Below are 15,235 nucleotides of genomic sequence, written 5' to 3' on the forward strand. Positions count from 1 at the left end.
CCACTGTTGAGAATGTCTGCCTGCCTTTTCACCCTAAGAATACACACATCCTGCTGAAAAAAAAAATGGTCTGTGTTCACAATGCAAATGTCTCGGAAACTATTAGCTTTTGTATGGCTGCATCAGGTCACCGTTTGTTTTTTCTTTAGTTCTATTTCTGCTGTTTCTGGGGAAATGTAAAGTTACAAATTAAAGAGGAACTGGCTCACAATGGCAACTAAACATTCATTTCTCCCTTCCCAAATTTAACTATAAATGTTGAAGAATGCTTAATGTTTATACAAATTAGACAGAAATCCAATCTGAAAATCCTTCAAAAATACATCCAAATTAAAAAGTTATCCCAACTACATTCATAGGTATTTTTCCTTCTGACATCTAATTAAATCACCAGGAGCATCACATTTAAGCAAAACAATAATTTCCCTATTCACAATACAGCATTATGTCTTTCATCTCATTCTTCCTACTTTTTAAGCAAGCTTTAGTACCCCCCCCATTTTTATTATTCTAATGCATATAATATTCTATTATTCAAGCTATGTATTTCTGTATTTATTTCAAATAAATATAAACCATCATAAAAAACCTAGCTTAAAAGGGATCATTGTTCAAAATCTGAAAGACAAGATCTTATAAACAACTTATCAGTTCCTTTTAAAAATTAATAATACATTTAGAGCTTTGTAATGTCTCACTCACCACAGTTTACAGCCATAGCTTTTATGGATATGAATAGTACACTTTTGTGCCATAACTGAGTTGAAGGTAAGCAATTTAAGTCCCACCATTTCAATGGAAGATAATTAAGCGCATATCTGAAATAAATGGGACTTAAATCTGCTTCACTGTGCCTGCATTTTAAAAGACTTCCTTGTTAGTTTCTTTTTGGTTTATGCTTTTGAATAGGCCGTGCAACGTCAAAGGATATTTACTCGCAAGTAAATGTGCCAGAATTCAGTGGGATGTACTTTATTGCAGCCTTAATTACAAGTAAATTTTTGTCCCTTAGTGAAATGAGAAAACGTGTACATTTACTAACATACAACTAAATAACCTAAATGACTACAGTGGCTTCACTGGGGTTTATTCAGAAGTGCTCCCTGCTAAGGATCTGGCATTTTTTTAATCGAATGTTGTTATTTTTTTTTCCCATGGAAAAGTAATTCCTTAATATCTGCTTAGCTTTTATCTACTTTACACTCTTACCAGCATATGTATTCAGACTCATAGCAGCAAGAAGGAAAGGAATTTCAAATCAAAATGAAACAAGAGAAGCAATTCTACATCGTTATCACTTTAGTAGTTAATGATTGGCGTTAGTAGTATATGCAAAACTATATACTAACTGCTTCTATATTCCCAGGTACAACCAGTAAAAAAATTAACAGCGCAGTTTTATTTGACTCAGCCTACCTGAACAGAAAAGAGGAGAGAGCAACAGCCACCCAGTTTGGCAGTTACAGGATCACATCGTTAGTTATTTGATAACGTTCATCAAAGAAACACTAACCATTTCCTCTGAGAAACACATTTGTGAGATAACAATTGGGAGAAATCCGTTTAAAAATCAAACTCTTCAGCCTAATTGCCTAGAAAGTATATAGTATCTAATCTCACACTATCTACAATTAATAAAAACAGAAAATTTCATTGTAGAATGGAGATATGGCATACGTGCCACTTTTGTCTGGCACAAACAAAATGAAAAACTCTTACTGAAATCGTATGTGAACCCCAGCACTAGAGCAACTAATATATTAGTACAGTAAATGTAGATATCCTCAAATTTTGGTGCAAATGGCTACATATTTAGTAATTTACTTCTAAAGATAGAAGAGGATATTAAAAACACATTAATATAACAGTCCTACTGAACACTATAAACTTTGAAATAATTACTTGGTTCAGGCGATGCCATTGTAGAAACAATGACAGGTGGCCCTGTGCGTCTTGTTTGTTTCTGGTAAGGAGAATGCTGCATTGGAAAAGGAGAATGCTGCATTGGTCCCACTGGCGCTAGGTTGGGCTCCGTTTGGGATGCTTGCTTTCGAAGGAGTTGAGGGCTATTGTGAGGACTCTGCATTGGGGACAACGGAGGATTTCTGTCCCTTTTCATCAGCTCCATGGGTACTGTGTATGTGGTTGAATATGCTGTTTTGGGACTTGGATGAGGGTTTGTCTGTACTGCATTCAAGGATAATCCAGCTGGAAGAGAATAGCCTGTTGCTGGACGAGTATGCATATTGCATGGCCCAGGAGCACAGTATCCAGAACTGGGAAGGAAAGGAGTGCCTTGATGAGATAAACCTGATGCAGGGTAAGCTGCAGTTTCCAGAAGATGTTGCGTTGGAGCACTAGAGGGACGGCGAGTTAGTTCTGCTACTCTTGAGGTGACTGGCTGCATAGACGGCAGCTGGTGCATTGTAGTACCATCTGCCATGGGGCTGGTAGCAGGGTGCATCCCATATTCATTCTGAAGCATTTCACTTCGATGACTAAAGCTGTTAGATCTGTGCCTGGGGCGGAGGATGGTGCTCTTCCTCTCCTGTCTCTGCAACTGGATTTCTGCTTTATAGGTATGGGCAATTCGAGAAAGCACCCTTGCTTGCCCTAGATTGGGAGCTACTGACTTGATGTCGTTGTCTTCCATCATTGCTAGCAGACTCGGAGAATCAAACCCTTGCTGCAGCAAGGCATTGAGTGTGCTTTCAGACACTCCTTCACAACGCAGAAATGCTAAGAACTCCGGATCCACATTTCTTTTAATGTCCTGTACAGAGAAAGGCATCTGAGTATGAGAAGGGGTCGTAACGGTTTCATAGCTATCATAAGGAACTTTTGCACTGACACTTTCTCTGATGGGTCCATAACCACGGTTTACAGTTGTAGAAGGTAGACCTACACTTCCATCAGGAGCTGTAGTCACATTTGGATCCACTACCAAACATGTTGGAGCAGCTTGCCTACTAGCTGCAGAATCCATCGATCTGTCCACTGTGTCATTATAAACTTGTCTGTTGGAAAATGTCAGAGGTTCTGCTCCGTATCTAGATGTGGAAGGTTCGAGACTGTACCTTGCTGGAGGAGGCTCTCTGCTTCTAATCCTCTGTGCCTCGGGGCCCATTTTAGCCACAGTCTCTCTATACATGCGGCTAGCTTCATGCGGGACAGGTGACCGTCCTTGCATCTGATCCCAAGCCAATCTGCTGCCGGGCATGCCATAATTCGGTAATGTTCTGTTAATCATGTGGTCTCTACAGTAGCGTGGATCTTTAGGAGATCTAGCAGCTAAGGATGGGTCACTGTAGTAATCCTGAGGTGGCAAGGAATTTCGGGAAGACATTGCAGGATGCCGGTCGCAGTAAACAAAGTCAGGAACAGAACTTTTCCTTAAAGGAACCTGGTTAAAAACTGGTTCCTGGTATAGGTATGGCTCTTGCTTCAGATCACTACTTCCCTGCAAGATGATTTCGTGCGGTCTATGGATTGGCTGCTCATACCAAGTTCCCTCACCACCGTAGGTTAAAGAATTCCTCCTCCCTGGAGGTCTCTGGTACTCAAATGCACTTTCATTCTCCCAGTTGCCTTCATACCATCCTGCAGCATCCCAGCTCTGAGAACGCCCAATGTGCTTGCTTGGAATTGGCATCGGAACACAACAATATTCTGCTTAAATAAGGACAAGCAAGCTCTCTTGTCGAATCTTCTGTTACAGGCATAAAAAACAAAAACAAAACAAATTGTGCTGTATCTGAATCCTGCTGTGGCTTCAGGAAACAGTCCAATAGGTGGTTTACTATTTCAAAGGTACCTGAATTATTAATTCTTCGAAACTTTAGTAGACAACACAGAAAGACCAAACAGTAATTCAGCCTGGTTCCGAAAACAGTAGAGAGGAAAGGTCTTTTCTGTGCAATTCAGACACAGAAAACGGTTGCTGTGCTTAATCCAGATGGTTTATCCCTTCCTGCCCGAGATGACTTGCTCACATGGACAACTAGTCAAACAGTGTGCGAGGATTAAAGGCTAAATAAAAACCCTAAAGCTTTGTTCCATGTGACACCATTTTAGCCTGATGCAACCTACTGTGCCAGCCCATCCAATTACCCCAATGAATAAATTCTTCCGATGATAACTTCCCGATACTGTATATTATATATGTTGTCTATGCATGACATGAGATTTCCTTTAGATTATACCTCTCTCAGGGTAGGAATATCTAACAGGAGGGAGGAGGCCAATGGGGCTTCAATGTCAATTCAATCTTAATCCTTTCTGATCAAATGCTAATCCACTGCACAGAACTAAGGACAAATTAAATAGGAGCAGACATGTTGGCCCAAGAGAAGACTGAAGCAAAATAGGCAAGTACACAGTCACTGTTCAAAACAAGCTACCTACTTTTATGAACTCTGCATTTATTTTTAAAATATGGGGGAAGCTTCAGAAAGGCCAGTTTCAAATTAGCTCTATTAATTATTCTCCAAAAGGATTTTTCACATTATTACCATAATTCTCAAATCCTTTCATCATCCCAGGAAAGAAAATTGCAGAGGTGTAATCTGGAATTTATAATTTTAAAACCTAAGGAAAGGTCAAAGACGACGGAGGATCAAAGACGCTAAAACCTGATTTTTACCGAGTACAAAGAAAGAGAGGAATAGGCTTTACCCATTATCCCCCCCCCAGCACACTATTTACACACACACAAAACTATATAAAGCTATTATATTTTGCATCATCTCAATATTAATGTGGATTATACATTTACATTAAGAAGAAGAGGGATTTTATAGAAGGTATTTGTTATTTGGAAATCTCCTAGCCATTCCCTACTTCAATAAAATTGCAGGAGATTATCATAATTACTTTATAAACCTCAACAAAGTTCTAAAGGTATTGAGCGGTAACACTGTCATGAATTGCTGTTATAACAAAACTCAATCAGAAGTTAATTCTTAATCAACATTTGTTTACTGTAATTGCTCTATTAATTTTTGACATAGGCAACAGACTAATATATTCCTTATCCATAAAATGTAGACACATGTAAGCAAATGTTAGGTTGGGATATTTAGACAAAACAGTACGGTAACAATCACCTTGTTGGTAGGAGGTCAAGTTTGTGCATTTTTCAGGGCTAATCCATAATAAAATGTTTGAAGCCCCAGGCATCTCATGAAGGCGTATTGTGCTATGATGACAGCTAAGTCTCTAATGCAGTCAAATGCTTCTATCATACAAATAACTCTGGGCTATATTTCTGACCCAAATACAGACAGGATGTTTTAGTAAGCCCTAAATTTCTTTACTGCAGTAAACAGTATAAATCCTTTTCAACCCACACTAAGAAATTTACAAAAACAACACATTTAGGAATTGCCCTCTGTTCTTGCTTTAGTAATATTACGAAGTATCTGATTGGCTGCTAACTAAAAATCCCAACTCTATGTGACAAGCAGTTTATTGCATCAGATCTATGGATCTTAGCTTCCTCCTGAGGACACAAGCGTTGAGCTATTAGTTCTATACTTAGGCAGAGTGGACTACTCATCCAGGTTTTTTAAAAGAGAAAATTGATATAATTAATTTTCTTCCATCCCTCAACCATTCCTTTACGTTGTTTTCCTTTATGTTGTTTTTCTACAGTTAAAATCCAAAGAGATCTTAAGGAGTTTGGACATGCTTATTTGTTCACTTCCTTGAACAACAGATTCATATCACAAAAAACATCTGCAACCTTCAGTTTCAAAAGTAGGTTGCCACAAACTTTAAAATAAAAGTGAGGGCTCTTGGAGTCACAAAAACTGTAGTATTTGAATCCAGACAGGTTGTGAAAAGGGAATCATCTTGCAGAAACGGTATTGCTGTACCACCTGCCCCACATCTATCTACTGTGAGAAAATATGAAACTTTCATCATTCAAAAGAGGGCCATCACATTAACGAGTTTTTACATGATTGGGCACAAACAGCATACATGTCATAAATTCAGCTATGTTGCATAAATGCTTTTAAATTGAGAGGAAAGGCAAAAAGTCTTATTCTACTCTGGTGATCTCAAACTGGTGCCCATGGTGCCTTGCCAGTATCTTCTCTGGTGCCTACTTTCTCCTTCTCCAAAGCATGTCTTTTACAAAGCACACCGCCAATCTTGGCTTTTTTCCACTTCACTGGAGAAGATCCCACAAGATCTATGGGTCTCCTTTGGAAATAGTTTCCGTGCATCATAGGAAGAGATTCGGAGTCTAATGCTTTGTGATTATAGCTGATGGCAATCATTTTGTGCCTGGTCCCATCTTTTGTGACAGTCATTTTGTGGTTGTGCCCAATACTGTTTCTCAACATTCCAAAAGTGTCCACAGGCTCAACAAATTGGGGGATCCTGGAGTGGCTCACTGGGTCGTCACTTGAATTAGTTATTCTCACATCCACTGCAGGTTAAACTAGGCAAGAGGTGTGTGATCAGGGTTCCCCAGTTCTTCTGAAGTTCAAACTGGCTTGCACTTGGGAAAGAAAGCAAATCTGATCATAGAAGCAGAAATGAGGGGAAGGGCTTTAATCCAAATGTTTAATCCCACTCCACTGTTTATCTGATCTGCAGTGCCACTGCTGCCCTTCCTCTCAAATCACCTCTGCTCTCCTCCTTGCCTTGAAAGCCCCAGCATGTGTCACTTCAAGTCAGCCATAACTCGATGGCATTTCCCACTACCATGTATTTTAAATTAAAATACACAAGTCAACATGCTCAACTAAATGTAAGCCACTGTACTCAAGAATAGTTTCAGCTACTTCAGAGATATGCAGTACTGCTTGAATTTATTATGCTAGGAGCCGCTTTAGCCCCCACCCCCTCTTTTTTACAAGCGCTGGCATCCCCCTCCATTCAAATTCTTAAAATATGCCACAGGCAGTATACTCAAGAAAAAAATCTTGTCCTACTAGCCAAAGTGTAGGGACATAAATTGTTCAAAATTCTTAAATCCCTCCTGGGAGTGAATGGCGGGGAGGGAGATATATATGCACATTGTTGTAATGCAGAAAACAGGCATGGCATGCTGTTGACATAGACAGAAATCCAGCCGTTAAGAATATGGAAGAGTAGCACATCCAGAATACAATTTGAACAATTTAATTTGAAATAAAGTAAAAGTTTGAATGGGATAGTGTGGCCTTCCAAGAATAAATGTGCTCAGGCTCCAAAAAGAAGTACCATCTTCAAAAAGTATGTCTCAAATATCTCAGTAATTATTTAGATAATGTTTTTTTTAAAAAATAATTCTTCAAGACCCATCAAAATAGTCTATCCCAAATTATTTGATCTTCAGTTCAAAATCTTTCCAGGCAGTAAAATAATATGAAAACAGCCCTGTGATAAAAGCCTAGATTTATTTAGCTCACCATCTAGATTACACGTAAATTTGGTTTATTAATAATTCTTAGAACACTGACTCCTGACCTTCATGTATAAAGTTGAGTAATTATTCATTACAAGCTTTCACGGAGAAACTTACAATGAAATCCTAAGCAGAGTTACTCCAGTCTAAGCCTGTTGAAATCAATGTGCTTAGACCAGTGATGGCGAACCTTTTTGAGCCCGAGTGCCCAAACTGCAACACAAAACCAACTTATTTATTTCAAAGTGCCAGCACTGCAATTAAACCTGAATACTGAGGTTTTAGTTAAGAAAAAACAACTCATACAGTTGTCCCAACTAATTAACATCTCTCTCTCTCTCTCTCTCTCTCTCTCTCATGAGCCATGAATGAAAGTAAAGCAAGTTAAATCAAAGCAGTTTGCCCTTCTTTCGACCAGCAGCCCTAGTTGCAAGCCCCCCCCCTCACTCACTCACTCGCTCCAGAGCCACGACTGAAAGTAAAGCAAGTTAAATCAAAGCAGCTTACTCTTCTTTAGAAAGCCAGCCCCAGCAGCCTTGCTGCTGCCTCCGCTTCCTGCTGCTAAAGAGACGGGCAGCAGGGAGGCAGCCTTGAGGAAAAGGAATCACGTGGGCAGGGCCAAAACCCATGTGATCTCTGCTCAGAGCTACTGGAACGCTGTTGCAGGCGTTCCCCCTCCAAATGAGCCCTGGACCTAGCGATTGGCGACTTGGCTCGCGTGCCCACAGAGAGGGCTCTGCATGCCAGCTGTGGCTGGCTTAGACTGTAGGAACTCTGCTTAGGATTTCACTGTTAATGTATTAGCCTAATCTAAGAGCTTTTCTTTGGTGGTGATGTTCAGTTACTAGAATGACATGTTTGGACATTTGGACATGTTTGGGGCATAGTTTTCTTTCAAATAAAAGGTTACCTAAGAAACTATCGATATTCCCTGTAACCATATTATGCACCCATTAGCAGGGGCTTTTACCTAGGCTCAAGCTGCATCAAAAGCTCTGTGATGAGACTGTAAATAGCAGCATGTAACATTTCTACATCCTTGTATTAGGGACAAAAGTAACACTAATTTTCTTCCAGTTCTATGGATGGAATCTTACATTATCTTGGAATATATACAGTGCAACCATATGCAGAGTTACTCCAGTCTAAGCCCACAGAAGCCAATGGAACAGCTTCTGGAACAGAACTACTGTGCCTTCCCACAACACCAAAGCAATATGGATCATGCGACTGTCCGACCCTATGCCAATGCTGGCATGGGGAGGAATGCAATTGTGCGCTCCTCCTACATTGTGTGGAGCATCTCCCATAGTCTCCAGAGCACTGGAGGAAGCAGTATTATTAGAACACACAAACAGCCTTAAATATCAGTTGTCAGTCAATAAATTTTTCTTGATTGTATGACTTCCCTCATTTACTCTATGTGTGTGGTACATACATTAAACCTAGGCTTGCCAGTCCCCCGGTGGGAGCAGGGGATCCCCTGTTCCCCAGCCTCTGCCCCCTGACCAGCAAGGGAGCAAGGTGCAGGAACACAGTGTGGAGGATAAGCATACTCCCGCACACTCTGGACCAACACTGTATTATGCCAGGGGCTGACTGAATAAACATCAGCCCCAATTTAGTGTTTGGGGCTGATTTTTACTTAATTGGTCCCAGGCACAACCCACTACTTCCATGTGGTGCCCAGCATGATGCAGGGTGCTCTGGAGCATCTGATGAAGAGAGTTGTGGTTCTCAAAAACTTATGCTACAATAAAGTTAGTCTTAAAGATGCTACTGAACTCTTTACTGTTTTGCAACTACAGACTAACACGGCTAACTCCTCTGAATCTGGAGAACATGATGCACAAAGTAAGTTCTTACTTGCGCAACCCCCACTACCCACCCATCCCTTGCTTTCACACCCCCTCCCAGGGACTTGGCAACCCTAATTAAACCTATTATATGTTACTCAAACTTTCCAAACCTTTATGGCAATACCATGCATTTGCCATTGTCTGTGTTATTTGTACACTTCATGTATTCTTTAAATTGTTTCTTGGCAAAACCCCCAAACTTCAGCTTCAATAGAGAGAGGTACACAGTGATCTGATTTTCCAGGAGTAGTTTTTGTATAGGTGCTTTAAGCACACAAAAGGATGGGTTCTTCAGTGAATGCAAGCCCTTCAGAAGGCAAAAATAGCAACAAGGCTATGAGCCCTTTTGTGTATTTTTTAAAAATCTATTTTGGACAGTGTACCTTTATAGCATGAGTGCTTTTTTACAGCACTATCTAGCCTCTGTTTGTTCTTGGTTTTTAAAGAAGGAAATATAGTGTCGCAACATCTGTGATTATTTAATTACTAAAGCAAAACGAGCACCAGTGCTACTGAAGCAGAAGTCAGCAAGTTGTTTCCATTCCATGGAACTAGCTGTGTGTACAAAGACTCAAGAGTACCAGCTTTTGTTTGGGTAAATAGATTATCTAGCGGCTCCTACTGACTGCAGAGACATAGTATTTAATATAAAATGGTCTGTGAACAAGAAAGGAATTATAAATAGTATAAAATTTACCCTGGCTTTAAAATACCATTATTTCTAAGCTCAATATCAGATATCAGAAGAGCCAATTCGAACTTTTCTAATTGGGGTGGGGGGGTAACTATCTATAGAATCAGAATTTCTCAGAGTAAGTGCTACATGACTACCAAAAAATGTTGATACAAAAGTGATTCATAAGCTAATTACATACAACAAATTTTTATTTAAAATAGCATAACCTTCTTACTCGTGGTATGTTTCACACATGACCTTCAATCAGCACTGAACCATTTGGTCCACCCAGCCTTACAGGGTTAACTTACATTCTAGTCCAGTCATAGCTGGAAAAGAGGAAATTCTCTTTCATTTCACCAGGCCTGGGACTGCAGAACTGTAACAAAGAGAGCTAATTATAAACACGTTTGAAAACTGCCCAGGTGCAGATCCTCAGCAAACAACATGAAAACAAAGTCTTCTGAAAGACAGGCCTCCAATTTGTATGTCAGCAGCCCAACACACCAAGCAAACTTAAATTCCTTTCTCTGTTACTAAGCTTGCAATGTTGGGTAACGCTCAGTGAGCCATCGGGGCTTTATTCGCTTGTTTCATACTTCACTAAATGCAACATACAAGATGTTTATCTGCACAGCTTGTTTCATGTCTATCTCACACTCTAAATCTTGTCACAGAGATTCCCCCGTGCCCTGATGTGGGTGATGCAAGACATGTGAGCAACATGTGCCTAGAAAGCAGCTGTGAGTCAGAAAGAAGAATCACATTCCTCACTGTGATAGTTCTGACTGCATTATCTGTCTGATTTGGAACCTTCATACCATTTACAAGTCAAGTAAAGTCCACTTAAATCTCTGGGGAACATTTACTTAAGAAAGGCCATGTATTACTGACTGCAACATTAGCTTGAACTGTTGTTTGTTTATACAATGTAACTATATTTCTATAAGGATTTGAGTGCCCTTATGTTTAATTAACCTAGAAAGAGGCGCAAATGCTATCACATCAAACTACTGCAGTCATCTATTCTGCTGCAATTGCTTTGTATTCCAGCCTTTCCCATTCAGGAATCAAATTTAAGCCAGGCCTCACATATCCAGCAATGAATACAGGGGACCAAGCTATAGTTGGAAGTCTGAAGAGTTGTGATGGAGCAAGCAGTGTAGTGGACCCTGACGACTGGTCTGGGTACTGACATCCCCTTTGGGGGCAACTGCATGAGTGGGTAGCAGCTGCAGAATTCCAGGTTTTCTGGGAGGAAATGGAATATCTAGACCTATTTAAATCCAGCTAAGGCCTGGTATTGGAACTAAAACTTTCCCAGGCACCCTGAAGATTTACTTTTGCCTAGAAAAAAAAAGGAAAGATCTTCCAATACCTCTTGGAAGAGGCTGTGGCAGAGGTTGTTGCTGATTGGGTGCTGTAGTTCCCAGGTCAGTGATCCTGGAGGACTTCAACATCCATGCATCCCCCCCATGGGGGGGGTCTCCTTGTGTGTTGGGAGAATTAGCATTCAAGGAGATACAGCGAGAGGTGGTAACTGGGATCTCCACCTATGTATACCACGATTGTTCCCTTAGAGAACTCTCAATTATACAAGCAGATGTTCTAGAGAAAAGGCTTATTTACTAACAGAGGGGTAAAAGGCAAGCATACCAAAAAACCATACACAGCATACACACAGAGCTAACTAGAAAACAGGGAGAAAAGTTGGAGAGAGTAGCTGGGATGGGGTGATATTTACCAGTCCTGAAGAGAAAGAAAGGTCTGTGGGAAGGGCAGAAAAAAACCCAGCGTTTCATGGACAGAAGTGGGGACTCAAGCAAACTTGAGGGTGGGTGTTTTGATCCAGAACACGAACACTGAGCACCTGGTTGGACAGCCCAGTTATTGAGTGAAACATGCCCTGGAGAAAACCAATGTCTTGCCTCAAAGACAATGGTTTGATAACTTGTCTGAATGTTTGAACAGTAAGTTAGAGGAAATGTCATGGCTCTACCTGAGGTAGACTAAAGATCTGAATGGGGCTTGATGACCCAGCAGTTGCTGGACAGGGAGAGAGCTATAAGGTTTGCTGAACAGCTCTGATTAGGGTAGGTGGTTTGAGGAAGAGAAGTAAGGCATTGATGGGATTAGCCAGGAGTTCTTGGGAGACCTCATTGTTCTTAGATATGTGTCACTCTCCGGGGCGTAAAGGGCATCAGTTAGCCAGCTGTTTGACTCAGCTTCTGGTAGTTTTCCATGCTCTAGCTGGGCCAGCAACCATCCTGGGGTAGAAAGTGCCATGTGCTTATAGCGTAAGAGGAAGGGGTGGTAGGGCTCTGATTGCTAACAACATTGGGTCTCTGGGGTGTGTTGGCTTCCACACATGAAGCTGGCCACACCCTAGATTTGATCTTTTGTGCAGAGGTTGATCTGGAGTATGTGGTTGTCTGTGAACCAGTGCCATGGTCAGATCATTTCCTCGCTAGGGCAGGATTGAAGTGAGCTGCCTCATCCTGCTTGGGCAACGAGCAGATTTATGCTTGCCCATGGAGACTTATGGATCCTAATGGATTTCGGAATGCTTTGTCGGATTTCTCTGGGCCTGCTGGGAGCTCGCTTGATGGGTTTACCAAGTCCTGGAATAAGGGCCTTCAGGAGTTGCTCCCCAACGTCCTCTTCACTCCTGGTGGCTCTATAGTATAATAAGGAGCTAAGAGAAGGTAAGAGGTTGTTAAGAAGGCTGGAGAGTAAATGGCGCGAGACTCGTGACAAGAGTATGAGACACATTATAGGATTCAGTTGAAGGCCTATGAAGTGGTGGTGAAGGTGGCAGAGGAATTACTTTTCCGCCTCCACTGCATCTGTTAGTTCATGTCCAGCTTAATTGATTAGATTGATTCAGTAGTTAACCACTCCTACAGAGTCTAAAGTAGTAGATGATTCATTTTTTAGCTGTGACTTATTTGCGACTTATTTTACGAATAAAGTCTCTGTACTTCATGCTGACATGGCTGCCAAGTTTGTTGCTAGTAACATACCAGCTAGGTCCATTCTTAGACTGCTTCAGTCCACTTTCCCCCTGCAGATGTTAACAGAACCCTGATGGCTGTAATGCTTACCACCTGCTCGCTGTACCCATGCCTCTCTTGGCTAATTAAATCTTGTTGTGATGTGGTGGGAAGCCCCTTGCAAGCAACTGTTCCTTTGTGTTGGGCCAATTTCCTAGCTCCCTCAAGGAGACAGTAGTGAGACCTCTGTTGAAAAAGCCTTCCTTAGATAAAGTGGCAAATTTGCCTTTCCTGGGTAAGTTCATTGAGAGGGTGGTGGCTGACCAACTTCAGGGGTTTTTGAATGATACATCAGCTCTTGATCTATTTCATTCTGGCTTCAGGCTGGGCGTTGGGACTGAGATTGCTTCAATAGCTCTGTTTGGTGACATCTGGCTTCAGCTAGATAACGGTGATTGTGAGCTGCTGATTTTATTAGCTCTGTCGGCAGTGTCTGACACAATTGACCATTTGGTTTTGGTTGACCACCTAGCCTCACCATGGTAAAAGTTACCGCCTTACAGTAGTTCGGCTCTTTCCTCCACAGATGCTCAATGAGGGTGGTCATTGGGGATGAGGGTTCATCATGACGGGAACACACTGTGGGGTCGATCTTGTCCCCAATGGTTTTATTTATATATTTTTATATACGCGCCCCCTAGTGGACATTGTTAGGAGTCTTGGGGTTGGATGCCACCGGTATGCTGATGTCTCCCAAGTCTACTTTCTACTTGACAAGCAACCAGAAACAGGTATCTTTTCCTTGGCCCAGTGCCTAGATGCTGTAAGGGGTAGCTGGCTGAAGTTTAATCCTTTGAAAACTGAGGTCGTGTGGCTGGGAAGGACATCGGCTGTGGGGAATTTGTCACTCCCATTATTCAACCGAGCCCAGCTTTTTGATGTAGACTCCGTGAAGAGTTTGGAGGTTTGGCTTGCTTCTAAGCTTTCCATGGACAAACAGGCGCCCATGGTGGATAGAACAGCATTTTTCCATCATCGCCAGGTCCAACAACTTTCACCAAATCTACTCAAGCTAACCTTCCCACATTGATCCATGTGATGGTCACCTCTTGTTTAGATTACTGCAACTCGCTCTATGTAGGGCTACTCTTGAAGTCACTGCAGAGACTTCAGGTGGTGCAGAATGCAGCTGCTATGTAGCTGATCAAGTCACCATGGTCAGTTCATATAACATTAATTTTGAAGCAGCTGCACTGGTTACCTGTAAGCCTATGGATCCAATTCAAAGGTCCTCACCTTTAAAACCCTTCACAGTCTGGGACCTTCATACCTTCGAGCCCATCTCTCCCATTTTGAACCCCTCCCCCCATTTCATTCATCTTCACAGGGCTTGCTCATGATTTCTGGCCCTAGGAGGGCACAACTTTCTTCCACCAGGAAGAGGGCCTTTACAACTGTGGCATCCTCCCTTCGGAATGCACTGTTGGAAGGCATTCGTGCTCAGCAGGATCTATTGATGTTCTGGAAACTCAGTAAGGCAGAACTATTCCAGTGGGCCTTTGCTATCTAATATTCTTTTGTGAGGAAGAACAAATTGCTGTGCATTTTTATCTATCTATAATGTTTATGTTATTCGCAAGGTTTTATAGGCTGGGGTTGGGACTAGAGTGTTTTTTAATTTTTTGTATTAGGCTGTTTTATTGTGATTTTATTGAATATTATATTTTTGTTTTTAACCATTGTAACTGTTGTGAACCGCTTCGAGATCTTAACTGAGGAGAAGTGATATAAAAATTGAATAAAAACAAATACCACTGTACACTTCTGGACACGATGAGTATCAAAGGCTCAAGTGATTTCAATCCTAACTGTAAACTAGTGGAATTGTAACGTATGAGAGCCCATAAACTGAAGCTGAATCCAGACAAGACTGAGGTACTATCGGTCAACAGTAATGCAACCAAGGAATCCTCACTCGGCCTGTTTTGGATATAACAACAACAAGAACAACAGTGTGCTTATATACCACCCTTCTAGACAGATTATTGTCCTACTCAGGGTGGTGAACAGTGTCAGTGTTGTTATTATCCCCAAAATACAGCTGGAGAGCTGGGGCTGAGAGGAGCAGCTTTCCCAAGGCCACCTACTGAGCTAATGGCAGTAGTCAGATTCAAACCGTGCTATTTGCAGCCAGCCACTTAACCACTATGCTACAGCAGCTCCACCTGAAAGAAGAATTTCTTGTTTAATTTCTTGGGTTTATACTTGCAACTAAATTAACAGACACTTCTGGAGGCACAAAAGAGAA

At 41.5% G+C, this 15,235-nt stretch overlaps 1 protein-coding gene across 8 annotated transcripts in view; it reads right to left on the reverse strand.

Annotated features, from left to right (window-relative positions):
- The window catches only part of CTBP2 (C-terminal binding protein 2), a 280,138-nt gene that overhangs the window by 106,555 nt on the left and 158,348 nt on the right, over positions 1-15,235 (reverse strand). The window contains exons 1-2 of one of the 8 annotated variants that reach the window (XM_054983749.1): positions 2,929-3,652; positions 1,903-2,877 (exon numbers count right to left, since the gene is read on the reverse strand). The exons of 5 other annotated variants lie outside the window; for them this stretch is intronic. In XM_054983749.1, coding sequence (XP_054839724.1) covers positions 1,903-2,877; positions 2,929-3,652 — 1,699 coding nt within the window. Of the gene's footprint in view, positions 1-1,902; positions 3,653-15,235 lie in introns of those variants that run through there. 2 more of the 8 variants (XM_054983748.1, XM_054983747.1) reach the window with 2 other exon arrangements.

Source organism: Eublepharis macularius, chromosome 6, assembly GCF_028583425.1.
Source record: "Eublepharis macularius isolate TG4126 chromosome 6, MPM_Emac_v1.0, whole genome shotgun sequence".
NCBI classification, from domain to species: domain Eukaryota; kingdom Metazoa; phylum Chordata; class Lepidosauria; order Squamata; family Eublepharidae; genus Eublepharis; species Eublepharis macularius.